The sequence below is a fragment of the Acanthisitta chloris genome, unplaced genomic scaffold (assembly GCF_000695815.1).
Source record: "Acanthisitta chloris isolate BGI_N310 unplaced genomic scaffold, ASM69581v1 scaffold25538, whole genome shotgun sequence".
Taxonomy (NCBI): domain Eukaryota; kingdom Metazoa; phylum Chordata; class Aves; order Passeriformes; family Acanthisittidae; genus Acanthisitta; species Acanthisitta chloris.
This window is the reverse complement of record NW_008689091.1, coordinates 66,681-94,644: the sequence shown is the minus strand read 5'-3', so window position 1 is coordinate 94,644 and position 27,964 is coordinate 66,681. Positions and strand designations below refer to the sequence as shown.

The 27,964-nt window shown below is 39.6% G+C and overlaps 1 protein-coding gene across 1 annotated transcript in view; it reads left to right on the top strand.

Moving 5' to 3' along the window:
• The window catches only part of LOC103808515 (kalirin), a gene marked incomplete at both ends in the record, with an annotated part of 110,321 nt that overhangs the window by 32,285 nt on the left and 50,072 nt on the right, over window positions 1-27,964 (top strand). The window contains 13 exons of the mRNA XM_009081305.1: window positions 4,360-4,526; window positions 10,553-10,672; window positions 12,588-12,779; window positions 15,876-16,025; window positions 16,948-17,062; window positions 18,405-18,520; window positions 19,083-19,205; window positions 21,591-21,773; window positions 22,819-22,937; window positions 24,160-24,226; window positions 25,146-25,255; window positions 25,693-25,762; window positions 27,463-27,552. Of these exons, the coding sequence (XP_009079553.1) occupies window positions 4,360-4,526; window positions 10,553-10,672; window positions 12,588-12,779; window positions 15,876-16,025; window positions 16,948-17,062; window positions 18,405-18,520; window positions 19,083-19,205; window positions 21,591-21,773; window positions 22,819-22,937; window positions 24,160-24,226; window positions 25,146-25,255; window positions 25,693-25,762; window positions 27,463-27,552 (1,622 nt within the window). The remainder of the gene's footprint in view (window positions 1-4,359; window positions 4,527-10,552; window positions 10,673-12,587; window positions 12,780-15,875; window positions 16,026-16,947; window positions 17,063-18,404; window positions 18,521-19,082; window positions 19,206-21,590; window positions 21,774-22,818; window positions 22,938-24,159; window positions 24,227-25,145; window positions 25,256-25,692; window positions 25,763-27,462; window positions 27,553-27,964) is intronic.

Sequence of the window (27,964 nt, the reverse complement as noted above, 5' to 3'; positions counted from 1 at the left end):
AAAGAGTGCAAAGTAAGAGCAGTTCCTGTTCTTTCCCTCTAAATTTGCACTTTTGAAATAGAAAAGATTTTATGGTTTTATTCCTTGGCAAACATTTTACCTCTAGGCACCTACCTTTAAAAAAATCTGGCGGTGTTCAGTCTGATTTGGCAAGCTGCACTCAACAGAGGCTTAAGGACTGCTAGAAGAGTATGTTGTGAACTAGACAATCCGGTGCATTGTGAGAACCATGCGTGCAAGCTTCTCTGAGATCTGCCCACACTATGTCTGGCCCTGTGCTTCAGTTCCTTGGTTTCTGGGATAGAAGATTTGTCCTAATACATTGGTTAAGATGTTTGTGCTTTTGTTTGTTTGGTTTTTATCTTGAAGTATCATATGAATAGGAATCCATGAGAGGTAAAGAATATGATCCAGAAGAGAGCACAGTAAGGAGTCTCAGTGATTGACTTTTAGAAAATAAAAAATAAATGAATTCTGTGTTTGTCAAGAAGTTAGAAGCAACTTCTTTTGGATTGCTGACAAAACATTAGCAACTAAATGAAGTGACTTTTAAATGTTTTTGTAAGATTATCTAAGATCACTTTCTATGAAGCCTACCCAGTACAAATCTACTGCTCCCAAGGGCAAGAAAGCAGAAGCCCCATGGGGATGTAGAGTAACTGTAGTTAATCAAGGTAATGGTCTTGTCTACTGTGCGTGGAATGCTAAATTCTTGGAGTATATCAAAATAAGGGAGAGAAATGTCACTTGGGATCCTACCATTTCTTCCTTCAATAAAGAACAGTTATACTTCATAAAAAAGTAATTTAATTTTATTCCCTCTTCCTGAATCCTTTATCAAAGTCGTTCAGTGCATAAGGTAGGGGATGATTGTTCTTAACTGCCAAAGCTGCAAACTTTCAGGTGTTCTGGGAAATCAGCTGTAATGCTGCTTTCTATTGTACACTGCTGCAATCAAAACTCAGCTGTAGCCATAGAACATAAAGCCAGAAAAATGTGATTTTCCCAGAGCCATTCTACCCAACCAGCCATCCTTAATTGGCCAAGTTTCTTCTCTTCCCTATAATTCTCTTTGAGCTTTATTCTTTTTAACATGTCACACAGGAAACTGATTCGATTTTGATGACTCTGTCATTTGGCTTGGAGGTCTTTAAGCTAGCAAGTCTGTCAGATAAAATTACATCCAGGTGCTCCCATGCATGATGCCTTCCTCGCTTGGAAGTCTTGTGGAGGTAGAAAAAGAAGGTTTTAGACACTCACCCATGATTTTTGCATGCCAAATGCAGTCTTGGAGCAGTGCTTCTTACTGGGCTGTGGAATGTCTGGAAATCCCTGTGAACATTCTCATGTCAGTACAATCAATCCAGTGGTTCTGTGATGCACTGTATGATGTATCAGACTCTGTGTGGATGTTGAGGGCATCTGTGCACATCAGGCATCAGACTGGAGGTTTTAATTAAGCCAGCACTTATTTGAATGAGCTTATTTGCTAGTTTTCCAGTTTGTAGCTCTGCTGCTGACAGTAAAGCTAAATAGGTGGGTAAATATACTCAAAAATGGCTATAGGTTTTTTGGGGTGTCTAACTTGGTATGTTGAGGGGGCCTGGTTTTTCCAAAAGCAGCAGCTTGGACATTTCTGAGAAATCAATTTCCCGTGGAAAGTTCAGGATAATAATTCACTAATGATTAAACACTTCAGCCCGAGCTGCAGTGATGACACACTCATGTAATTTATTAGCATATGCAGCTTAATCATTCTGATTCTAGGAATTAGAAGTAACTACACTCTAATAGCTGGTTAATTGATTGCACACATTTATTTGATTATTAAAGTCCATTTGCATCATCAGTATCATTGTCATAATAAGCCCCTCAGTTAGGAATCACTCATGGTTTAGAGAGCTCCCTTTTTATATCTTAGAAGCAATTTGTCTAAGTCAAGCCTGTAATAGACTGTAAAGCTGATGTTGTGGATGTTTATTCAGTCCCTACCTGATATGTGAATAATTCAAAGCTCTTCTGTTTCCTGGTCATCAGGCTATCATTGTTCACCTTCTCTCCCAGTGTTGTGATGCTTAAAAGGGAATTGGAAATCTCTTTCATTTTGTTTGTGATGTCCTTTTATCGTTAGTTATAACTATAGTTTATATTGCAAAGAAGAGAATATGAACTCTCCTATCACATACTTCTATTATTTCAGCCTAAAGCAGGTTCAAAACAGTTTCAAAACAGTTTTGTACAGGTCAAAAAGCAATAGCCCTTCCTTACATTGCACTGTATCTCACACTGCAGACAGTTCCGGGTGTCACTAATGTATGTTTTGTAGGATGTCAGTTAGTGTGGCTCAGTACCCTTTTCTGTAGTATCTTTTAAAAACATTTTCGATTCAATATCGCTCACTTGACATCTGCTGCACTGTTTGAGACATTAGACGAAAATGGCAACCAAGTTCAGTTTATCAGAAAGTCAGCTGTGCTTTTCTAGCTGTCAAAACACAATGTAAAGATAATATGTATGAAATTATTCGGGAAACAAGGCTTTCTATTTTGCAAACCAGTACTTGAGAAGAATAAGTGCTCTAGCCACATGCACTGGCACTGGAGAATAAATCTGCGTGACATATGACAAGCAGGAAAGGGCAGATCATTCATCATAGGGAGCGCAGGCTGCCCTTGGATAGCATCCCAGGCAGTTCGCTGGTTGCTGCTGATGAGCTAGCACAATCAAAACCATACCAGCTGAGTGTGCAGGAAGGAAAACTGTGCATTTAATATCCAATAGGTGTGGGGAAGTCAAGCATACAAAACAGCATCATGTCCTGAGGATACAGAACCATATGCAGGCTAATTGTAGCAACAATGCCTGGTGTCTGGCAAGTGAAAGGAATTTCACTCCCAAGAATAGAAACATATATTAAATTTCTAGTTTTAAATGGGAAGCCAGGGGCCATTCCACTTTATTTGGTAATGAAGGAACTGTTTTGTTTTGGCTGGGAAAGGGAATGAACCAATCATTTGCATTCCTGTGTGCTTTTTCTGATAAAACCAGAAACCAGGAAAAAAAGGGATAGGGTCAGTAATAAGGTCATATTTGTTTTCTGCACTGTCCTCTCTAGATGTTGCTGTAAGAGAGGATGAAAGTCATGAGTGTCTGAGGAGAATAAAGAGGGAAGTAAAGAGAACTTTCTAAATGGGTTTTAAAAATAGTGTTCAAGTCTGTTTTTCAGCAGCTTCTAATTAACACATTTCTTTTTTAATGTTGTAGTATTCCATGAAATCAAATGGCTTTGGAGCAAAGTGCAGTGTTTTCTCAGCATTACTGCAATCAGATTTATTTTTATACTAGGTTCCTGATGCTTCCTATATTGAGGCCAATGGCAAAATTCCAGTAGACCTCAACTAGGGAAGAGTCAGGTCTTTATTAGTTTATAATCACAGGAATTACAGTAACATGGGATGACATCATATTTCTTCCAGGCCAAACTTGCACAATTGCACTGTTAATGTACCCAGCAATGCTATTGCACTGGTGTAATCAAGAAGGAAGATGTGAAGCTCTGTGTGGTATTTCATGTAACCACTACACACAAGGCTCGTAGTGTCACAAGAAAATTCAGGAGGTAGGAAGGGCCTCAGGATCTTCATTTCATTCTCCTGATCAACTCAGTGCAAGCTATGAAATCAGACTTCAGAAATCAAGTCTTTGAGGACTTTATCAATTTCATGCCGGATGCAAGGGAGGGGGAATGTGGTACTAAGCTACCTTTTCTCTCCCATAAGTCAGGATTGGATGGAAGTGAGTCTGTGGAATAGTTCTGAATGAACTATAGGCTGATTTAAACTAAATAATTGATGATGATTCTCTGTAAGTGCCTAGATTTTAAAAAAAGCTTGCACTGTGGAGTTTCACACACTGTACATCTGTAATCTGCTGACTAGAATTTACTTCCTGTATTTCACTTTTCTGTTTTCTTCCTCATCTATTTTCTCTTCTAAGTTTTTTTTTTTCAACATGCATTCCTAAAGTGTAAGTTAATGAATTACTGTAAGAAAGGGAAGGTTTTTTCTGTCTTTTTATAAATTTGATGTTCATGCAAGTTTTAGAGGAAGGCTGTGTTTAAATCATTGCCAGATACCAATGAGCAAGATAAGCAATGATCAGCAGAGAAACACTACTTTGTAGTGATGCAGAGTAGGAAACTGGAAAAGCCAAATATTAATGTGAGAAAGTTTAGTGGAAAAGAATTACTCAGAGTTGAAAACCAATGTGTTAGGTGTCAACAAAGTTTTGAAGTTCAACTTTATGCAAAGTTGAAATTTCAAGGAGGTGCAATGATCTCTCTCTCTCTGCATGTTACAGGTATTGAGCTGATCTGTGAAAAAGACATTGATCTTGCAACACAGGTTCAGGAACTGCTGGAATTCCTTCATGAGAAACAGCACGAGCTCGAGCTTAATGCTGACCAAACTCACAAGAGGTTAGAGCAGTGTCTACAGCTCCGGCACCTACAGGCTGAAGTCAAGCAGGTGAGAGTTTTTAACAACATATAAGGCACTTATCTGGGTTTTCAGCCATTATATTCATGCAAACTGCTAAAACAGCTTCTGCCAAGTGACATAGCTTTAGGTGGACAATCTTAATCCATCTTTCCTTAACTGTCCTTGATTTGCTGACAAGTTACAGCATGGCCCTTTGCAAATAATGAAGGTCTCTGTTCCCCCTAGTGTGTGTCTATTTGGCTTATTGAATAGTTGTGGGAAATCTGTGCAGAAGTGACCCCATATCTTCTCAACTGGAGAAGCTGCCTGAAACTCAAAAAGTGTTCTGGGAATATAATTATTTGATCTGGGACCCAGACTTAAGCTCTTGTGGAGAATTGGCTCAAAGCAAAGGAAAGTGAGCTGTGAGGTCTAAGTATGACGTTACAGTATTTTCACCTTTTCATTTATTGCTATACATCTGTTGACCTGCAGGAATCTTTTTAACATGTTCTGGTAATTAAAAAAAATCTGTCTGTGGTCTCTAGATCCTAGGACTTGTTTAGTCATCTTAGTATTGTTACACTGCCTTTCTTTCAGATTTCATCCTAGCGTAGGCAGTCGTGATCTGCCTCCCTTGGTTTCCCCTAATATTTAATTTGGATGCCTCATATTTCTTTTTTTTCCTTTGCTGCCCAGGAAAATATTACACTTCCTCCTTCCTAACACATAGATGGGTTCACATTCCAGTGGAATGGTCTTGGTTTCAGATTTTCCCAGGCACCTGGAATATTCAGATTTCCATTTTACCTACACAAATTGGGGGTGGAAGTGTTCAGAGAGGTGTGCAAAAACGACAAAGGTGCTCATGACAAAGATTTGCTTATTTGTTTACTTTTATATATACATACACACACTGAATCCTTAGTACTTATGATCATAGATATTCAATTTTGAAGATGGAATAACAGGGATGTCTTATCTGAATTGTTTATTCATTGCTGGTAAAAAAATAAATCCTTCATTCTCAGCCAACGTTCAGGCTAGAAACTGGCAGCCCCAACACCAGTGCATACATTTTCTTTTCAAGTCCACTTTGATGTGATTATTTTGCAGCCCTGTGTGAAAGTAGCAAAGAATTCTCCTAATTTTTATTTTTAGAATTTAGTAATTTTTCATTTGTGATTATTGAAGATCGACTCCTCACAAAGTTCCAGAGCTCTGCAGAGTGCTTACTTCTGAAAAATAAAAAAGAGACTCTGTGATATTTGTGATCATCACCTTAATATGATTACAAAGTGTATCCTTTTTTTCCATAGGTTCCCAGAGTTTCCTACACACAGCTTAGCTTGGAGTTTTGTGTGACAGATTTATGATGAAGTAGATCTATTTTAGCTTATGACAGAAAACAGAGGGGAGTTATATGTATAGCAGAAATGCTAAAGGTGCAGGTGTCCACTTGTCCAGGATGAAGTGCCCTGTGGCTGCTCCTGGAGCTATACAGTGGCAGTGCAGCACTTTCTGCAGGTACCTGATGTTACTTGCCTTATTATCAAGTGCCTGTGCCTTAACTATTTTACAACCCAAAATCTACCCAAAGGAAAGGGTTCTAGCACTGAGCTATATAGTACCTACTGTGAGAAAACAGCTGCTTTGAATTACTATTTCTTTAACAGACCATCAGAGCCTTCCTTACTATGTGACCTTTTAGCAAACCAGTAGTGAAAAAACATTTTATTTGTTCAGCTGAATAATAAGGGCTCCTTTGCTTGTTAACCTATAAATTACCAGCTACAGTTTCCCTTAGAAAGAGACAAGTTAAAATATTTCTCTGTCCTATCTATTTGGTTTCCTGTAGATGAGTCATATTCCCAACCAGTTAGTGAAATTGGGAAATTTATTGATTTTGGCTTGCAGTTCATCTCCAGTCTGGTCCAGGTTTCCTTCACTTTCATTTTAGTGCATCTGAGATGATGAATGAGCTCATTACTAAATTGTTCTTGCTCTCATGAGCAAGATTGCACTGAGATGTGGTTGCTGCAAGACACCTACTGTAGCTGTGTTAAGTTCTGCTGACATGGTAAAATTGGTCGAGGCTGCTACATGTACATGTGTTTGCATTTTGATATAACGGCTCATGGAAATAAAAAGTCTTTTAACTGTCTGTATCTATTTAAGTTTCATTTACCAGAGATTTCTGCTTTATATCATATGCACCAAGGGTTTGAATGCCACAACAATGAATTGAAGCTTGGAGCCATTAAAGCGGAACAATTCCAAATGAGATGTTCTGTGAACTGCTTTGGAGTGGAAATAGTAAAGATCAGTAATTCACAAACCCTTTGTTATGAAGAAAGATCCTGCCCAAACCTGATTTCCCCTCATTTGGATCCCACTTGTTTCTGACAGAAACTGCAGAGCTTGGACTGCCTACATAAAAGTAATAGCAGAATAGATTTGTGGAGATCAAAAAAACCAGTTCTAATGCTGTGTCTGCAGCTGTTTGGCTTCCCCTATCCCCATGTTTTATCTTGGTATGGTTGGGGGTTTTGGTTGTCTGTTTTTTTTAATAAATGTTGAACTTTACCTAATTTGCTCCAAGACATCATCACAGTGTCCCACTACATTTGCTTTCCAGGTTATTTTTAAGTGCATAATCCTTTTGGTGTGCCTGTTATCCATCCACTTTTGCTGTCTACTGATTTACTTCCAGATGTATATGCCCAAAGGATGATGGGAAGCATCATTTGAGAGACACTGATGTGTTTGTTTTGTCCTAACCTAACATCACATAGCTCCTGGAAACCTGATGCAGTTTTGAATGTGGCTAAAATTAGCAGGGGCTGTACTTGCTGATGTTCATGTCTGTGGTAGTAAAAGCCACTCAAAGAAGCTACAAAGGGTCTGGAGATGTAAAAGATTAACTTATATTTTTCTGTCTTTTAAACCTGAAAATCTTTTTCTATGTAACCTGACAGATATCAATAGCAAGGCCTTAAGTCTCTTTTAGAAACATGAAGGAAAGCATTCTGACTAAACTAAGCAATAGACAAAAGCACTACGTGATGCAGAGCTCTCATTTCTTAATGATGACTGCACAAGGGCTGCCTCAACCTTTATTTTTCCTGTCTGATTCTGTCCTCAGTAAAGATGGCAGAGTTTCAGGGAAGAAATTGTGACTTTTAAAAGAATTTGATACTACTATTTAATTACAGAGAGGCTTTGTACACGAGTGTAGTCCCTTTAAATCAAATTGGAGTCAAAGGTGGGAGTTGTTTCAGAACTGTAGTGATTGCCCTGTTAAACAACCCATGCCTTACAGTGAAACTGTTCTCCAGTGGCAAGTGGCTTTTTTCTAAGATGCTGTAAAAGTGTTTCTGTTTCTCTGTTATATATTTAAAAAAAATAGTTAGGCTTTTTAAGAGAGTCTTTGGAGATTTATTTAACTCCAGAATTATTTAATCACTGCCTCTACAAAACTGATAAAATCTGTAATTTGTAGGAAATGTCTGTTTAAAACCATTTTTTACTGTTGGACTGTCTGCATGTTGCCAGATAATGGTGAATCTATTAATGCAGGAAATGATTGTAGAAGAGTCCTGGTGCTGCATTAGCAGCTTCTTTGCATAATTTAATGAAAAGGTATTAAGCACTGTATGAGTAGGAGTCAATTTGTGAGCAGGTCTTGTAAACCAGATACAAATGTGTAACTGCTCTCTGCCAGACAGTTCACTGTCTTCTTCCAAACCAGGGGTACAATGAATGTCTCACCAGGTTTCTGCACTTAGGCTTAAGAAGCTTTGGTTGTGCTCCTGGAACTCACCGGCCTGGGAGGTTTTCAAGATGAGACTGGATGTGGCACTTAGTGCCATGGTCTAGTAACCACAGTAGGGTTGGACTTGATGATCTTGGAGGTCTTTTCCAACCAGGTTGATTCTATGATTCTATGAAACAATACATACAACTAAGAGAAAAATATTACTATGAAAATAGCTGATGAAATCCCAGATGAGGCTCTGACATTTAAGTATTAGACTTCTGGAAGTAGAATGGGGTCACTGTGTACATTCTTCCAAGGAAAGTTTGGTAGTGCTTGGGTGCTCATTTGGCCTGGAAAGGACCATACAGTGTAGGAGCCCCACAGTGAGCATCTGAACCCACACTCCGGGGAAAGGAGAGAGAAGCACTACCCAGGGATGGCAGCAGCCTTGGTCAAGAAGTGCTGTAAATATTGCTGACAAGATGGAGCCTGTCAGAACCTGACCTGAACTGCTTTACTCTGCAAATTTTTGTGCCTTTGAGACAGTCATACAGAGGAATGGATATGTATCATTACCTCTCGAGGAAACCTGTCAGATCAGTTGTGTAGTCTCTCTTCCTAATCCAGTTGTTTTAAGAATGAGGTTTCCAGTGATTTTTTTTCCTGTTTTTTAACTATTTAGGGACTCAGGCATTTGTATTAAATCTGTGTGAAAATGTCTGGTTTTGAAAATTACAGCCCTAATAAAAGTTGTTTCACAGAGAGGAAAAAAAAAAAGAGCAGCTGTATTTTTAGCATACATACTCAGTATTTTCTACACTCTTAATGGTCCAAGACAAGATGCATGTCAGTATGTAAAATCTGAAAGCACATCTTGCTTTATGATGTCCTTCAAGTCTTTCCCAGACACAGTAATCCTTTGGCTAACTTCAGTGGTTGGCACCATGTAGTTGGTAATAATGTAGGTTTCTGGTCTGATGGATTATAGAAAATGCCAGCCAATACAATTGCCATATGATAACTCGATTTCTTTTCCTTTAAATCTTTGTTGCATTTCCCACAGGAACAATAACACCTGCTGATGAAAGAGAGAAAGCTGACAAATGAAATCTTCCACACTGTTATACTAAGCAGAATGTAATTTTCTACAAATTAGGGTCAGCTACATGTGTAGATGACTCCTCTTTCTTTCTCCTGGGGAAAACTCATTTTCCTACCCTACAGGGAACTGAATTGCTATAACTAGGGTGATACATGATGTAGGGATAAAAACCCAAAACAACAGAAAATCCCTGTTTCTTACAAGCAATTTAATGGATCACTTGGTGAAAATGATAGTACAAAAGGGAAATCACTATGTAGAGTATTGCAGCAAAGTCAATTTTAGAACTTTGTAAATCATGAGCTAAATTTAGGGTAGTAATTGAGCAGTCAGGATTTCCTGTGCATCTGTGAATTGGATTCAGCAACTTTCTGGCTTTGCTGGAATAATTTGACACCTACACAGGTAGAAAATAGGCTATGAGATAACACAGGAAAGAACTCACACATGTGTTCTGGGTACTAATTTCCCAAATACATGTCTTAAAATAGCAGAAAATGTTGCTGCTTAAATGGGTAAGTACAAGTTTGATAGATTAATTATGTATATTTATGATTTGATTCCGCAGTCATTACAGTATGGCTTGCATGTCTACAAAGAATCTGAACATCCCTGAAGTAAAGCCTCTTGATTAAATACAAAATGCAAGACCTGTCATTTCTGCCTAGCTCTGCATGCAGGTGGAAACTCCAAATGCATCTTAACTCCATGCCAGATGAAAACAACTCTGTCTTCTCCCTCCTCACCCCTAAGCTCTGACTTTTGTGTGAAAGAAACACAGGCAAAGAGGAGCAGAAAGGTGTTGCAAGAGCTATAATTCCAGCTGGAAATTTGAAAAAGAGAGAGCTTTATGTTTAAATTCAAATGTCCCTTGTTACGCTTTGTGGTTTTGCCCTGGGGTATTTGCATAGGGGAACATTTATTTTTGTGATCAAACCTTGGAAATGAGTGCTCTTTGCTGTCAAATATCCATGTAAATACTTTGGGAGTTTAATCCTTCAAACAGTAACTTCTTTGATATGACCTTTGGTCTCTAAAAATGTATGTCATGAAGACCTTGTCCTAGTCTTTCCTTCTGCTCACAGATTCAACCTGAGACTACGCTGGGTGAAGTACCTTATTATTAAGCCAGTCTGAAGCATTTTCTGATCAATGACTACCTAAACCTTAGTACTGAAGCAACTTTTCCATAAGCAAATCTTTTCTTTACAGGTGCTTGGCTGGATTAGGAATGGGGAATCAATGCTCAATGCAAGCCTTGTCAATGCAAGCTCCCTTTCTGAAGCTGAGCAGCTCCAGCGAGAGCACGAGCAGTTTCAGCTGGCCATAGAGGTAACACCAATAAGTTAACTTTGTTTCTCCTTCCCAGGTGAACATCACACAAAATGTCATCTCTAGGCCATCGGTCATTGCTTGAAGGAAGGAAGGAGAGAAATAAAAACTTTAGAAAAACAACTTAACATTAAACTTGTAATGTAGCCTGAGGTTAATAGTGAAATAAATTCTCTGCAGCTAATTTTTCTGCTGTCAGATATCAGCCTTTCCATTTATGGAAATGACCCTCATGCATGTCCGAAATAATTTCTTTGATAAAAAAATTAAGATTAAAATTCACAAAGTGAACTGAAATGGGAAACGTTTGTGAACTATTTTGATCCAGCTCCACTCAGAGTAAGGAAGGAGCAGCTGTTGTAGCTCCCAAGGGAAAAGGAAGACGTTTTCTATCAATTCTGTATGAGCTGGCTGGTACCAAGCTGTGCTGACCACATCTTGGCAGTCACTCCCAGACAGCAGTGGGGAACAAGACACCCACTGGCTGAGTTATCACAGTTTGCTGCCATTGGGGAAGTGCTTGTACATCATGGTAAAAGCAAATCACAGAGGGAGAAGAGGGTTACACCACAGTGAGAGGAAAATAAGTTTTCAAAGGGAGAAAACACTAGATTAAATATTTAAAGTGTTTAAAGCTCAATATGGGGAAGAGATCAGCAAAGCACAGAGGGCAGACTGTTCTCTAAAGGCATTCTAGATGTGGAATTGATTTTCAGTTGAAATCCTTTAAAGTCTATTTAAAACAAGTATTACAATTCTAACATCAGTAAAGCAGCTGGATATTAAATTTAACCAGTTGTTCTTGAACATCTTCCTAAATGCTTCTGCCAAGTATTAATCTTTTTCTTTTGCTAATAGCTTTCTCTACATTACATTATTCATCAGTGTATTGCCAGATGATTTCAAGCTTCTTTCCAGGTTTAAGGATTAGATCATAAAAGTATCACATGAGAATTTGTCAGCAGCAGTTACAAATGGGACGTAGCACAGTGGAGTCTTTGAGAGGTTTTAGGGCTTCTGTTCAGAAGATTAAAATCAAATATTGAACTAAACCATGCCTGAACACTGTTACTCTGGAGACGTGAAGGGATAGGGGCTGTTTTACTTTCAGCAGCCCACAGAGGAATGTCTATCCACCACTGGGTAACTCTGAGAAGAGCTGATGTAGGCTGGGGAATGGACCAGACAACTCAATCCTGCCTGCAAAGTGACTACTGAGTAAATTGGGGTACGGTGGAGAAAATGGTTTGACTCTCCCCAGCTCTGACCTTAAAGGTAGCACAGTCTAGTCTCCAGTGTGAGTGAACTGAATTTCAGAAATGCATCTCGTAGGGGCTGATATTTGTGATACAGTTCATTCCATTTCGTAAGACATCTTCATGTCTTCTTGGGGTTGGTGTTTTGTATCCTGTGGACAGGACAATTGCAGACGAGTAAAGCTGCTGATGCCAGGTAAACTGCCAGGCAAGAGCCAAATTAGAGTGATTAGGCCCATAGTTTGCTAACTCTTTAGAGTTTGTTTTTGGATCTGCAGATTGTGTGGGATGCAGTCAGCACTGAGACTGGGTGAGAACTCAGCACAGCAGCTGCCTGCACTGTCAGAAGGGACCCACCAGGAACCTCACCCTGGGTTGTTGCCCAAGGGGCAGTAGCTGATCAGTAGAGCTAACCCATCATAGCAGTGCTTACGTGTTCCAAGCTTCAATAACATGTTGCAAACGTATGTGAATTTTGAAACTAAAATGCTTTGCAGAAAGTAACTGTTAACTGAAGATAACTCTCTGAAAATATTTCGCTCTCTCGCATCTCCATGCTCACGCCTTGCTTCACCTTTCTACCATACATCTGGCACATCTGTACAACCTCTCTTTCCTCCCCTCATACACAGTCCCTCTTTCATGCCACTTCCTTACAGAAGACACACCAGAGTGCCCTGCAGGTCCAGCAGAAGGCTGAAGTCTTGCTACAGGCTGGACATTATGATGCCGATGCTATCAGAGAGTGTGCTGAGAAGGTGGCCCTGCACTGGCAGCAGCTGATGCTGAAGATGGAGGACAGACTCAAACTTGTCAATGCCTCAGTGGCCTTCTACAAAACCTCTGAGCAGGTGAGTTGAACAGTGTCACATCTGGGCCCTAGCAAACCAACTCTGAGCTAGTCAAAATTCTCTCTTTGACAAGTGTTGTAACAAACCAAAACCAACCCCAAAAAACCCAACCCAAACCAAAACACAACCCACCACAAGAAGAAAACAAAAAACCCACAAACAAAAAAAGGGCAGCAAGCAGTTGTACTAACTTCCATCTTAAAGTTTTCAGTGAAGCAATGTGATTTTTCAAGTTGTTTTTTGCTTTTTTTCAACTGTCCCCTTTCAAACAGGAATAATTTTTGAAATTCCACCATTTTTGTTTGAAGTTGTCATGATACCAGAATTAATTTTGAGGAATATAAATCTGCTTTTCCTTGACAACTGCTTGCAATTAATTTACTGTTACTCTGGGAGCAGTGCTAGCCAGCATTTTCACTAGTAGTTAAATACCACCATGCAGAAAAAGATGCCAAGATATGAAGGGATTTCTCTTAAATCCACCTGCAACACAGATATTTGCAGCAGTGACCATTTTATGTTAACACAACTCTGTTTCATTCCAGGTGTTCATGAATTGCAAAATGTATTCCAGTTGGCTGCTGGTACACTGGGATTATTCATCCCTTGCACAAACAGGTGCCATTTATGCTGTAGTCAGTGAGAATTAGTGTCACAGTGTGGCCACTCGAATAGCCTTGCCTGATGTAATTTACTGCACCCAGGCAGTTGGTGTTAGCATGGACATTGCAGGAACCTGTGGTCTTATACAAAAGGCAGCAATGATTACCATGACATTTTCTATTGTTGTTATCACCCAGTGAGTTCCTCAATTAGAGAATCAGACATGGGGAGCCTTAGTGAGAATTAGTGTCACAGTGTGGCCACTCGAATAGCCTTGCCTGATGTAATTTACTGCACCCAGGCAGTTGGTGTTAGCATGGACATTGCAGGAACCTGTGGTCTTATACAAAAGGCAGCAATGATTACCATGACATTTTCTATTGTTGTTATCACCCAGTGAGTTCCTCAATTAGAGAATCAGACATGGGGAGCCTTTTAGCACAACTAATCATTAGGGATGGGAAAGACATTACTTTTTCCTTAATGTCGAGTCTGTGGATGATCCTTTGACCACTTGTTGGTGTCGTTTGTTTAATGCATTTTTAAGTTTTGTCTAAGATGAATTAATTCCTTATAATGAATGTATTTCCCTGTGAAGAGTTTCAAACCGATTTACAGTTCCTGATGCATTCAAGATCAAAATTAATTACTGCTGACGGAGGACTGTGAGGAATGAAAACCATTAAAGGATTCATTAGAGCTTTAGACAGTTAAATGTGCTGGCCAAAATAGGCATAGCCAGTAATTTATCAATTCAGTCTCTCTTCCTGTTTCCAAGTCACAGACAAGCACACTGCAGTGGCCACCAGTTCATTCATTAGTTGTGTCTATTCAGCAAATGTTTAGGGCAAAGATCGTTCAGGCTTTGAATGCTCATGAACTCACTGCTGAGTCTGTCATCTTCTCTTGGGCTGCACGAATGAGCTGCAGTCCTTAAGGGTCTGCTCCCTGACTGGCTGACAGTGGATTGAATAATTTACTGGGTCCTGAATTCTCTGAGTGTCTAGAAAAAGCAGCTAAAAGGGTGGAGACACTGTCACATCCAGCCAGACTTTTTCATGCCTGTCTTCCCCAAGCATATTATGTTCCTGATATAAGTGGTGAACCCCTGGCTTTCAAATAGCCCAGTTTCTCTCTGACTTCATTGACAGCCCACTTTTATTTTCATTTCTCTCATCATCTTAACAGGGAGGTGGTATTTGTGTGTGCAGGGATGAGTCTTTCTGAATGATGCAGGGATGATTGACTTTCATTCTTTAAGTCACCGAAGTCCAGTAGAATGTCAAGGTTTTCAGGAAGTAAAATGGAATTGCTTTTCTGTGCCTAATAACACATGGGCACTTGCTCTCCAATATGTGTTTGAGGGTGAATGCTGCTTTGCATCCAAGCAAGATGATGATTTCAGGTTGCCAATGCATAAGGTCCTTGCATAATGCATAAACCTGGCAGCAGGATCAGTTCACCTTAACCCGCAAGTTTTAAAAGGGACTTTGGTGTGCTCTTGCTTGGAGTTATAATGAAAATGGCCTGCAGTAGTGGGGAGGATTGGTGGGTGATGCTGGAGTCTCCTCCAGACTGTGCTCTTAATCATATGGGGTCCTCTGAATTATAACCATGTTCATATGAAAGTTGCAGGAGTGAGCAAGAAAAGGGTGGACATGGTTAGCTGGATTCCAAGCAATAGCTGAGTCATCTCAGCAGTGGAGCATGTAGGAAGAGCCCTCTGTGAAAGAAGAGGAAAGTTGCAAGTGTTCTGGAAAACTTTTGCAGTTTCCCAGTGTCTGCACAGGCCACTGAGATGTTTCTCAGCATCTGCAACGCAAAAGACTCAGCCTTATCTGAGACCACTGCATAATTTCCAGGCTGTGTTGGTTTATTTACCTCATTCCCCCTATTCTACCAAGGTAGAAGATACATGTGTGAATCCTGTACAGTGGAACACCTGCATTTACCTAGGCTGTGACACTGATTTAATGTCTATTGGTTTCTATCAGTCTTTACAAAATCTGCATGGGGAGCAACTAACATGCAGCAGAGGAGAATTAGTTCCAGCTTCAGACTTTGTTTCAGGAAAGTATTTAAGCATGTGTTTTTCTTTAAGTATGTGCTAAGACTCTTAACTTCAGTAGGATTTAAACACATCTAAAGCACCCTAGAATAGGGATTGTTTCCTGAATGATCCACTGGGACTGGAGTGACCCCTGCCTTGATTCAACCTTTTGAGTTTCCCCCATTACCCATTTGAAGAGAAGAATGATTTATCACCCTTAAACCAGAAAAATTGTATCCCAAACAGTAGTGATCTCTATGGGTAAGAAGAACTGCTAGATCATTCTGTCCAGGCCCTATTTTATACCCAGTTATCCCCATGCTGTGGCACATAGTACAAAACATTCAGATTTCATAGGTCATTGGTCATAGATTTTTATGGAATATGCCTCTACTGATTATGATTGTAGATAACTGAGCTGCTGTGCTATGGACATGTTTCAGGTGTGCAGTGTATTAGAGAGTTTGGAGCAGGAATACAGACGGGATGAAGACTGGTGTGGAGGTCGAGACAAACTTGGACCAGCAGCTGAGATAGACCATGTCATCCCTCTGATCAGCAAACACCTGGAACAGAAGGAGGCTTTTCTCAAGGTCTCAGTTTACTTATCTAATAAATCAGGAAAACTCATCATTAAGTAGATAATTTAGAGGAGAGTTGGTAAGTTTGAGAGGAGGCTCTGAGGTGTAATCCCAGTTCAGCTACTGGCTGGCTGTGTAAACTAGGCCAGTTTTACTTTCTTATAGCAGGGGAAATAAACGTTATGATCAATGTGTGTCTCAGAGAGATGTCATCAGGACCAGTTAGGTGTTACTTGCAGGATGTTAGTTGTGCTGGTTTGAAGTTCAAATTCTCAAATTTGCATTATAAATGACAGGTACTGATTGTCATTTTGGTGTTGGCTCATACAAACCATCCAGCATTTCAAATTGTGTCCTCCAAGCTGATAAGTGAAGAACTAATAACAACTGAAGCAATTGTGTCTCTGCAAGGCAGCACCAGGAGGGAGACAGAGATTTCTTCCTGCTGTCCAGCTGCTGCTTTGTAAGAACTGTGGAGCTGACAGGCTGGCAAGTCACCTGTCAGCAAGCCTCCCACCTTCCACTAGAACTTATACACAACATGAAACCATACTTGCAGGCAAGGCTTAAGAACTTATGCCTCTAGATTTTTTAAAAAAATGTACAATGAGTACTTTTCTTGAAAGATGGGTTAGATTTGACTAGACTGCAAATGTGTGGTGTTCCAGTTCTTTACCACCTGTTGTTTTATTGTTGTCATTAATTTTCCATAATATATAAAAATGAGCCATTCCATTAAAAATTACTTATGTTTTAATATATTTATGAGGCTGTTACTTTATTGGCTGAGTTTATTGACTCTTAGCTGAAGTTCTCATCTTCCCAGATGAGAAGGAATTGCTCCCTGCAAAAGAAGCAGAGAACTTCCTTGGGTCCCCTTTGCTTTCTTAACTCATCTTTGCTGATTCTGTTTGGTGGGGGCTGTTTTTATTAGGCCTGTACACTGGCACGAAGGAACGCTGAGGTATTCCTCAAGTACATCCACAGGAACAACGTCAGCATGCCTGGAGTAGCAAGCCATACCAGAGGACCTGAGCAGCAAGTGAAAGGTTGGTGCACCAGTGCAGGGACAGCATTCAAGGTTTTGTTTGCTTCTCTCTTTGCTATGTGGTCATCCTGAAGTCTGTGAAGTCAGTGAACATGCTGAGAAGGCACCCTAAGTTTTGCCATCTGCTGTCAGTAAGATGATACATATGCTTGACACCTTTAGTAAGGGCAGTGAGTTCTCTCAGATAGAGATCCCTCCTCTGCTGGGCATGAGTTGTCATAGAGAACTCTGTTGTTGCAGGTGTTAGTTGGAGGAAAAAAGAAAGGTGTTTGAAGTATAGGCTGTCTCTGGCTTCTCTTGTCAGAAGAGTCTGTGGGACTGACATTGTGCCATTGTGTATGGTTGTTAGCTGAGACAGTCAGACACCATTTTGCCTTAATATCTAAAAATGCATAAACACAATCAAATACATAGTCTCGACACATTCTGTTGCTGTTGAGCACTGGAAAACAATAAACCCCAAATGTGTTTATCCGTAGGATGGATCTGCTATTATTTTGTCCCTGGAATTCTGTTGGATGTCCTACTGCATCTAACAATCACCAACAAAAGTAGCCAGCTATAGTTATTTTCCTTTGGTCAAGAGGTCACTATTTACAACCAGATGATACATCTGAAATGTTTGAAATGTTTCCACTCCTCTGCTAATTAAGCAGTTGTTAATCTAGCAATGCTGTGAGGTACTAAGAAGAATGAGCAAAATGACTCTACAGAAATAGGCCATTTTTGTTATTATTATTGGCTTCTTTACAAGCTGCAGAAAGTTCAGGTTTAAAGTAATGCAGTCATTATGTATGTGGGAGGATGGGAATTATGGTTATACATAGAAGATGAAAATGGTGCTACTGGAGAGGTTGTTTTCCTTTCTTTCAATACCAATTCTTCAATGTTAACATGACTTTGTTCAACTTTCTCCCACTACTGTGTCAAGTGCTTGGTGTTGTTGTGGACCTGTGTTCCCTACAGTTGAAAATCATGGGAAAGTTAATCAAGCCCTTACTCAGCAAGACCTAAAACATAAGGTTATAAGCTTGTGAGTGTTCCCCACTAAGCTTGTTTGCAATGATTCACTTATGTAAAAATCAGCTTGTATACTGGTCTATTTCTAAGCCAAATATATAGTTCTTGTGCTTGGTGACTCTATCTGCAGAAAATCCTTGAAGTGGACACTTTAGCTCAGAATAAAAGCACCATTTATGACTTATTGTGTTTCCAAAGCAAAGTGGTTATTACAGAACAAAGTTAGTTTTATTCGGCATAAATGAAATTCAGCTTTTTATGGCTTATTTCTGTATGAACTCAAAGAATGACTAGTCACACAGATGCTTTCCTTTGCCCTACAGCCATTCTGAGTGAGCTGCTGCAGAGGGAGAATCGGGTCCTTCACTTCTGGACCCTGAAGAAGCGAAGGTTAGACCAGTGCCAACAGTATGTTGTCTTTGAGCGCAGTGCCAAGCAGGTAGTGTAAAAACCCACTTTGTCTTTCTGTCCTAGCAGTGTGTAAATATCTCCTGTATCCATGTTATGCTTCTATGTGGGGCTCCTGTTGCAATCTCAAGTTGTAACCTTTGAAAACATGGCAATATAGATTTTTAAAACAGCTTCAGACAATTCCAAAACCCAACAACGAAACTTGATATTTTTGCCACCTCAGATTAGTTTCTGGGTTTCTTAATTTGTTTGAAAATAAGTATAAGAGTAAACTTGTTTTATTGAGCTGTTACTATATGAAAAAGCTGCTTTCAGTGTGTGCAGATTTATCTGTTTATAGGTAGAATTCCCTACGCTCCTTTTTGTCCTAGGAAATGTAGGGTACCTTTTGGACCTTCTCCCACCTGCTTTGATTACTTTATTCTTTTTGTATGTTCCTAGAAAGTGTTTTAGTATACACAGCATTAAGTCTCAATTGATTTGATATACTTTATTTGGCAGGTTTGGGATGTTTTTTTGTCAGAAGATTTGTTCTTGAAATACAAAGCCTGTTTGTTTTGTTTTCCTTTGGTTGTTTTTGACATTCACAGGCCTTAGACTGGATCCAAGAAACAGGCGAATATTACCTCTCTACTCACAACTCCACAGGAGAATCAGCAGAAGAAACTCAGGAACTCCTGAAGGAATATGGGGAATTCAGAGTACCTGCCAAGGTAGGTGGTGACTTTAATCTAATTATGCCATCTGCCTTAGTCCATATTTATAGTCCTGTTTCAGTGCCTTAAGTCTCTGTAATAATATTCTCTTGATTTTATATTTGCCTTCTAACACTCCTAGCCCAGAAGATAAATGCCTTTTGAGAAGTATGATTTTTCATTTTTAGCAAAGCATAGGCACAAAAAGGAGGCTTTCCCCACTTGGTCAGTACTGGTTATAGAGCATTTTTGTTCTCATCAGAAGGAAGAGAAAGGCCCTTTGCATACAGAGTTGGCAGCAACGTAATGAGACCATACCCTAATTCCATCCTCAATCAATCATTCCAGAATGGTATAGAGTAATTGATCTGAACACAACCGAGGTCATGTTGCATTCCTGGTCTCTTTCCTCTGTCATTAAGATGACAATTTGTTTCACTAATTCCATCTGGGTTGATCACAAATGATCATTTATCTCATTAGAAGTAATCTGCTGATCCTAATAAAGTACTTTAAATAGATGAGTTTTTAAACTCTAGGGTGAACGTTTTTGAATACAAAACTACATTACCAAGAATCTATTAATTTATATGGAGCAATTCTGGGAAATCTGGTGGGGTTTACAGAGGAATGGTGATTGGATCTGCTTCAGAGAAATTAATTCAAACCATAGGTAATTCATAGGCAGTGAATCCACCAGGGTATTAGCAGTCACTGACAAGGATGTAAATTGCAAAGTTGGACTGCAGGAAGACCATGGCTTTGATATGTAGCTGCATTTCACCCTGTCCTGAAATTGATCTTCTGTAATCCTCACATTCCTCATTAGGCTGTCCATGGGTTTGATTCACAGGCTTTGTGGCGTTCTTGTCCCCTTCTTTTTGCTTAGCTTAAGTGTTTGTGAAAATGGGAGATAAGTAGCAAAGGTTGGAAGTTAATATCATCAGACAGGACACATAAGACATTCTTTCAACTGCATCTGAACTCTCACCACCCATAATTAGTCCACCTGAAATCATATACCAGTTCATAATTTAATTTTTATCAATATAGTCCCAATTCATCCTGAAATTTCCAAACTATTTCGATTCATGACTTAGTCTAGGATTGAGTTTGATACCTTTTTCCTTATTGACCATTACTGACTGTTTGTTACACTGATAAATCTAGTCTTGTTCCCTAGGGCTCTACTAAATCACTTTCCTACTGCTGACCTAGAATACTTTCACTGCCATGTGCAATCTGGTAAATGCCTATCATTCCCAGACTCATGTTTTTCTCAAAGTAAGATGTAACTGAAAAGACTTCATGATCCCAAAAACTTTCTGGCCAAACAAGTTGTTTGGAATGCAGAAACATCAGTATTTTGGGAATAAAACGCTGTTCAAATATGACAGAAAGTCAGATTTTTGTCTCCATACTTAGTCTTGCTTAGGTACACACTTGGTTTGTTAATATGAGCTCTGATTCAGCTGTGGATTTGTTATGGTGGTGAAATTTCTTGAATTTAGTATTGTGTTTGAAATCTGCCAGATGTTTTCTGGTCTGACATCATTTGTCCATTTGTGGCCAGATCACTGATAACATCAAATCCTGACAGCATGTCTTGCATCAGGCAGGATGGAAAGTCCTCCCCATCTCTGAAAAGCAGCTTGCTATACCTCAGTTCCAGGAATAGATTTGAAATCTGAGCTAAAGTTTATAACTAGGTCTTTTGTGCCAGTTTTGCACAAAGTTCCTCAACGTGGAGAACCTGAGGGGCACTCAGAGCCCAAGTGAAATAGAAAAGACCTCTGGAAGGTTTTGGACCTCAGTGTATGCTTTGGAGTTCAGGCATCTTTCAGTTTACAATGTTCTAACTGGGACTAAAATACTGACAGAAGATTTTATAGCAGATCATGGTTCTGGATTTAAATTCTGTTTGCTTCTGAAACAGAGTAGTAGTCACTCCCTGGGCTGATATGTGGTGTATTAATGATCTGCCTACACAGGTCTGCAGAACCACCTATGTATAGACTCAGAGTAACTTGGTATATTTTATGGGGCGTGATTTTTAAATTCTGTCATCTACGCCAAGGCTCACAACAAATAAGTTTTTGGCTATGGGAAGGAGACATGTTTAACTTCCAACATGTTTTCTTTTTGTGTTTCTGTGTGCATGGTTTCAAAAACTTTACTTCTTCTATATTCTGCAGCTTCGTAAGTGTCCTTATAAAAATGTCATTGCTTTCATGTTTTACTGGGTAAAGTTTAAAGTGCCTGATTCTGTATAAGATGAAGTACAGGCACTCTTTAATGGCATATAAAAAAAATTGTGAGCTGCTTTGGACTTCTGTGTGAATTAAAAGCAAAGGAAATAATAATAATAATGCAACATATAACCAAGGATCGTATTTTGGGCAGCAAACAAAGGAGAAAGTGAAGCTCCTCATCCAGCTGGCTGACAGCTTTATAGAAAAAGGACATATACACGCCACTGAAATTAGGAAGTGGGTCACCACTGTTGACAAACGCTACCGGGACTTCTCTCTCAGGATGGGGAAATACCGCTACTCCCTGGAAAAAGCCCTTGGAATCAATACAGAGGTACTGTAAGACCGTGTCCTGCTGGGGTTTTATGCCAAAGCTGAAAGTCACACAAGCTATGTGTGAAGGCTCTGGTATGAGTGCTGCAGGTTTTCGTGTGCCCATTAGAAGCACTTAAAACTCAGACAGCGTACCTAGCTGAGCTCAGAGCTGCTTCTGAAGAGAAGCATCAGTGGTATGAGGAGGAGGCAGATGAAGATCAGAAAGACTTTCTAAACAACTATTTTCACCAGGAGACCATACAGCTATTGGGAAGGAGGGGTAAACACATTATTTGAGTAAAAGTCTGTGTTAATTGTGGTATAAGCCATAAATCCTCCTCCCACACCCTTATTTTGGGTCAAACATGAACTTTGACTCTAAGTTTCCATTTTCTCATCCTTTAACTGACATAAAAAATTGAGCCCCAACTTCATCTCTGAGCTCTTTCAGGTGGAATAGGGCAGCATGAGAGAAACAAAAATTCGAACCTCTTCCTATTCCCTGGCCATAGTAGCAAGGGGGGGAGTTCCAGAAGCAGAAACAGTTAAAAACATTTCAGTCAATGATTCTTTGACATTAAGTATCAAGAAAAAGGAATAAATTCCCTCACGCTCTCAAGATACTTTAAATGTACTGTTTCTTGTAGAGCCTCTGGTTTACACATAGTTACTAACCACAGCCTGAAAAGGTGTTTCCATGGTAAATGGCCAGTGGAGGTTGGGATTGGCTCTGCAAGGTGCTCTATTTTAACAGTATATTATTTATGAAGTCCCATACTAAGCAATTAATTTAGATGTGAAGGAATAAGGTGAAACTTAGACCTTTTACATTAATACTTATTCCTAGATAAGAGTAGCAGTGAAGACTACAGTAAATATCATAGTTGACTTTTTTTAAAGACTTCTCTCTCACCTTCTCCCTCCTCACTGTAGTTCTATTTCTTTCTGAATTGCCTTCTTTTTGACATATCTTACCTCTTATCAATTTGATCACATGAACATGCTGCACTTTCCACAACAGTAGAATTACAATTAATTTAAAATCTGTGCTTTTTTCCCCCTAGGATAACAAAGACCTAGAACTAGATATTATTCCAGCAAGTCTTTCAGACCGGGAGGTAAAGCTGCGAGATGCAAATCATGAAGTCAATGAAGAAAAAAGAAAGTCAGCCAGAAAGAAAGAGTATGTCCCCAAATGCTCACAATCTGCTATAGCACATTGTCTGATAAAGAGTGATTCTATAATATTTGCATGACCAGAACTGACTAACAGTCCTATAACTCCTTGCAGCCGCAGAGCTATTGAGATCCACAGGGCAGAAGTTGTTACTTGTAGGCCAGAGAATCTCAGAACATACAGGTTGAATTTATTTTGGTTTTAATCAGAAGTTACTTTTGGGAAGGGAAAGTAGTGAGTCCAGCACTTCAAATATACCTGATGTCATGGCAGTACTAATTTCTTTCTGGCTGTATATGAAAAGTAAAATGAACAGGAAGAAATAAAAAGCATCTTTAGATGTCTAAGTGTCTAAACTTAAGTGACAACCAGGGGAGTTAGCAGGATTTCAGTGACACAAGAGGTCACTTGAAGTTGAGGTTCAGATTTCAATGGGTGCAGAACTGAGAGAACTAGAAATAGTTCATCCTAGAAGAAATACTGGAAGAGTGCTTGTCGTACTTAAGTCTAGATACAGTCTATTTTCACAGTACTTTGTCTCAGTCTTTGTGTGAGAATATTCTGGAAAGTGTTTGTATGTACAATCCTTCTCAGCCCTCTGAACTTGTCACTGCAGTGCATAACTTTGATAAGAAACCATTTCTACTTTAGGAAATGTTCTTACACTTGGTCTGCCTGTGGCACATTTTCAAAGCATTCAGCATTTCAGCTTTGAGGTGCCCAGACTCAAGGACTAGGGATGTCATTGGGTTACCCAGCATCTGGATTTGCTCTGGTCAGATACCATGCTGTAAGTCTCTTCAAAGTGGGGTTGTCTCCCAAATCCATCTGTATTGCCACTGAAAGTTATGTTTTAAGGTGACTTAGCTCTATCAGTGAAAACGTGCAAGAGTTTTTGGTGAATCTCAAGTCCTTACTCCTGGGGAAAGAAAATTATGAGAATCCGTTGATTGTTAAAGATGAGCATGTAGATAGTAAATCCCAACTCAGGGTTGCAGAAATACAACTTAATAGGATTTTATGCAGGAAAGATATTTAGGACATAACCCTCCAAGGAACTGGAGTATGAACTGGTAATTCAGTCATGGAGCTGAAAGGTGCAAAGTAAGGTAGCTGAAGGTCTAGGTTGGAAATTTATTAAGACAACAGAAGGGTGTTTGGTTTTCTGTTCATTGTACAAATGTTTATAATGTCCAAAACACCTAAAATACTTTGGGGTTTTTTTCAGATTCATCATGGCTGAGCTGCTTCAGACAGAAAAAGCTTATGTCAGGGATTTACACGAATGTTTAGAGGTAAGTTATGGCCCAGGAAGACTCAGTATTTCCTGGGAGCACATGTTCTCCTTTGCAGTGGTGGTGTTCACTTTACTGCACAGGCTGACCTTGACAGGACTCTGTGTGGAGGTGCCACTACTGATGGTTTGCTGCAGAGTCATGTCCTGCTGGTGCTGAGAGCTGGGTGGACAGCAGCAGGAGTTTGTCTCCCACTGGTAGGACCATGCCCTGCACTCTCCACTCTTGGCTACAAGTGTCTGCACATTCAGGGACACCCAAGTGTGCCTTGATTTGCAAAGCTGTGCTTACCCCTGCAGAGTGAGAGCCCTGGGACTCAGTAAGATCCATTTATTTGCACATTGACCTGAAATCCTTTGAGGTTTTGGGTGTTTTTAAATTGACTCATGGAGCATTTTCTTAAGACTTCAAATCTATTCCTTTGAATCATCTCATGCTAGAGAAAGATCTGGATTTGCACAGTCAAATACCTTGCCTAGCTGTACAGCAGGGTGTTCCTAAAGGGGACTGTGACAATCAAGGCAAAAACCAGAGTGCATTTCAGTGAAATCTATCAGCTTTCACATTCCTGCAATCTGAAAGAGATTTTTATGTAGCTAATGCTACTCAAATGGCAAATCTGGCTTATGTTTCAACTGCTTCTGGCTGCAGTTTTTGGACATCATCAGGTGGAAAGCAAAGACAGGTATTGTTGATGTGTTTCTCCTATTTCCTGAGACAGCTTTAAAGTGTCAGCATTTTGATTTTCTCCAGAGAGATTTTTGTAATGCTGGAAAACTTATTTATTTTTTAGCTTGTTTGTTTAATCTCAAAGTACATAGTTCCCTTGTCAACCTGTGCCTTTAGCAGTAAACCAGGGAGATCTATTCTTTTTCACTGCATTTATTCACAAAACTATGAAATTTCTGGTGTCTTCCAGACTTACCTTTGGGAAATGACAAGTGGAGTGGAAGAAATACCTGCTGGGATCCTTAATAAAGAACACATCATCTTTGGCAATATTCAAGAGATATATGACTTTCACAATAAGTAGGTTTTCCAAACAGTTTTTTAAACGTATTTTGGGAGATTACTACTTACTTATGAAATGTTGAGCTTGTTTACATTGTTGTTTGTCCAGTTTTGTAATGGAAAGCTGACAGCTTTGGGCTGTTGCTTTGCTCTTCCTCTGAACAACTGCACAACCTTTGGAAGATTCATGTTCATGAATAACACTTTGCAGTCCTGAACACACTGAATCCTTACTAGGGATTGCCACCTTTTCCTTTCTGGTGGAGTCAGGAATGACTGAATTCAAAAACCAAAGCATACCTTGGCAAGAGACACTTTTTCCACTGGCAGGACACTTGATTAGTCTCATAAACAAGATACAAGTATTGATCATTAGCACTGATTCACTCATTGGTTATTCTGTGTCTCCTGGGTATTTGACTGTAACTAATTACATTGGTGTCTTATCTTTTCAGCATTTTTCTAAAAGAGCTAGAGAAATATGAACAACTGCCTGAGGACGTGGGCCACTGCTTTGTCACTTGGGTAATGAGGCTGCTTCTTCTCATTATTTATTCAAATTAATTCTTTCAGCACAGACAGAAACAAGCTGGGACTAAGCACAAGAGTTATGTCCTTAGTGATAAGTGAGATTAGGAGCTCAGCTGCTTTGTCCTTCATCTGTCCCAGGGTGAAAGGTTCCCTCCCAAAACTCTTCTCCTGAGCAGCAGTGTTATGGCTTTCCAGAGCATCTCTCCTTGTCTTGTACTGACTAGCACATCTTTCACCTCTTCTGGTTTCTGTTTATCAGGACTTCATCAAACCAAACCTGTGTTTAGGGGTGACATTCATTTCCCTGTGAAGGGCACTGGAAGGACAGACATTTAAATTCTTGATATACCTTCCTTAAAGAATTTTAGTCATGCCATGAGAACTCTACAAAGGCGTGAATAACATATTTTACCAACGTTTCTCTCCAGAAATTAGTGTCAAATTGCTGAGCCACCGTGCTCTCTCATTCCATTACCCAGTGCCAGGATAATTTCCAACAGGACTTTGAAATCTTGATGCTAAGAGTCTTCGTGGGCGTAGGAGGCTCTGGGAATTGGCTACAGTAATTTATCTGTATGAAAGCTGTTCTCTTTTCAAAATATTTACCAGTCAAGTCAGCCATCTTCATGTTTTCTCTGATGGTTTTATTCATATTTCAAAGCTAGGAATTAGTATTTTAAGAGTAATTATGGATTATTTTCACTTACCAAAAAAAATGAGTGTGTTTGGATGATTTCAAATGGGCTTTTAAATTTAAAAACCTGTCACAAGTATTGATGAAATGAATTCAGAAACATTGTTTACAAAGAAGAGGTTACATATTTAGGAAAGATGGATGCATTTATGTATTATTCTGTGCAAAATCTTCATGGTACTTTTAAGATACCACTGCATCGTCCCAGCAAATAGCACATGCCCAGAACTGTGTATGGTTACAGATAGATATACACAGCTGCCTGCCCAATTGCAGGGTCCTGTTGTTAAGATACATAGAATAAAAAATGCAATAGTAGTAGAAGGAAACCATCCTCCTCCTTTATTTGCCTGCCTCTCCTTGAGACCAGACTACAGTAATATGAAGCTGCTTTAAGGTGGTAGTGCACAGATGCTTTTAATTTCCTCTTAAAAATAAATAAATTAGGAAACAAAAATGCGAAACACTCCTAGTGTAACGAAGTTTGAGTGATTTAAGTCTGAACCAAGTAGGAAAGGCAAGTATGGGCCAGGTGTCACAAATCTGAAGTCAAAAATGTTGGTTCAAGCCAGTTTAAGGTTAGTCACTTGCCCAGAGTTTCTACACTGACTTTATCTGCAAGTAGGTGGTAGAGCCAACACTTCATAACTGGGATTTGAGACCTGCAGCCTCTTGGATACAATCTGTGTAACATCATTAGAGCTCTTAGAAATTATTTTATAGCTGAATTCAAGTTTTAGGCATTCACTCTGTGATACTTGTTAAAGAAAGCCTCCCATAGCTGTTAAATGTGCCTCATTCCCCTCAGAACTGCTCAGGTAAGGTATGAACTGTATAAAATCTTCTGTTCTTCATTTACGATTCTTGTGTTGCTTGTGGGGAGGGGGAGCAGAGCAGAGTGGGTATTGTCACCTGTATTTATCCTGGTGAGCCTTAATGAAAAACTGTGGGAGCAGTGAAATAGTTTATCTTGCTTTTCCCTTGATGTTTGTTTTCACAGGCAGATAAATTTCAGATGTATGTCACCTACTGCAAAAACAAGCCTGACTCCAGCCAGCTCATCCTGGAACATGCAGGGACTTTCTTTGATGTAAGCAGCCATTACCATTTTCCTTCCACACGCCTAGTGCAGCTGAAACACCTCCTCTCTGCATTTGAGCAATGGGTTCCTTTCTGTCCTTGGCATTTGGGTTTTTCATTCTACTGCAAATACCACATGCTGTGAAAACTGATAGGCTGTGTTGAGATGTGTGATCTTCATCAGTGTGGTGATATGTTTTGAATGGAGACACACATTCCTATGGGAACTTTTGTGCATTTTTTCAGACCCAATCCATTCTAAAGATCTGGTTTAGATGTACTCTCTTTTTCTGGGTTTGGTGGTAAAATGAAAAGCAGATTCCATTATATTTTATAACCTGAAATCCCTAAGTCCAAAAGAAGATCCTGTCCTCCTGTTCTGCAAATGCACATTTGGATCATCATGCTAGTAAGGAACTCCA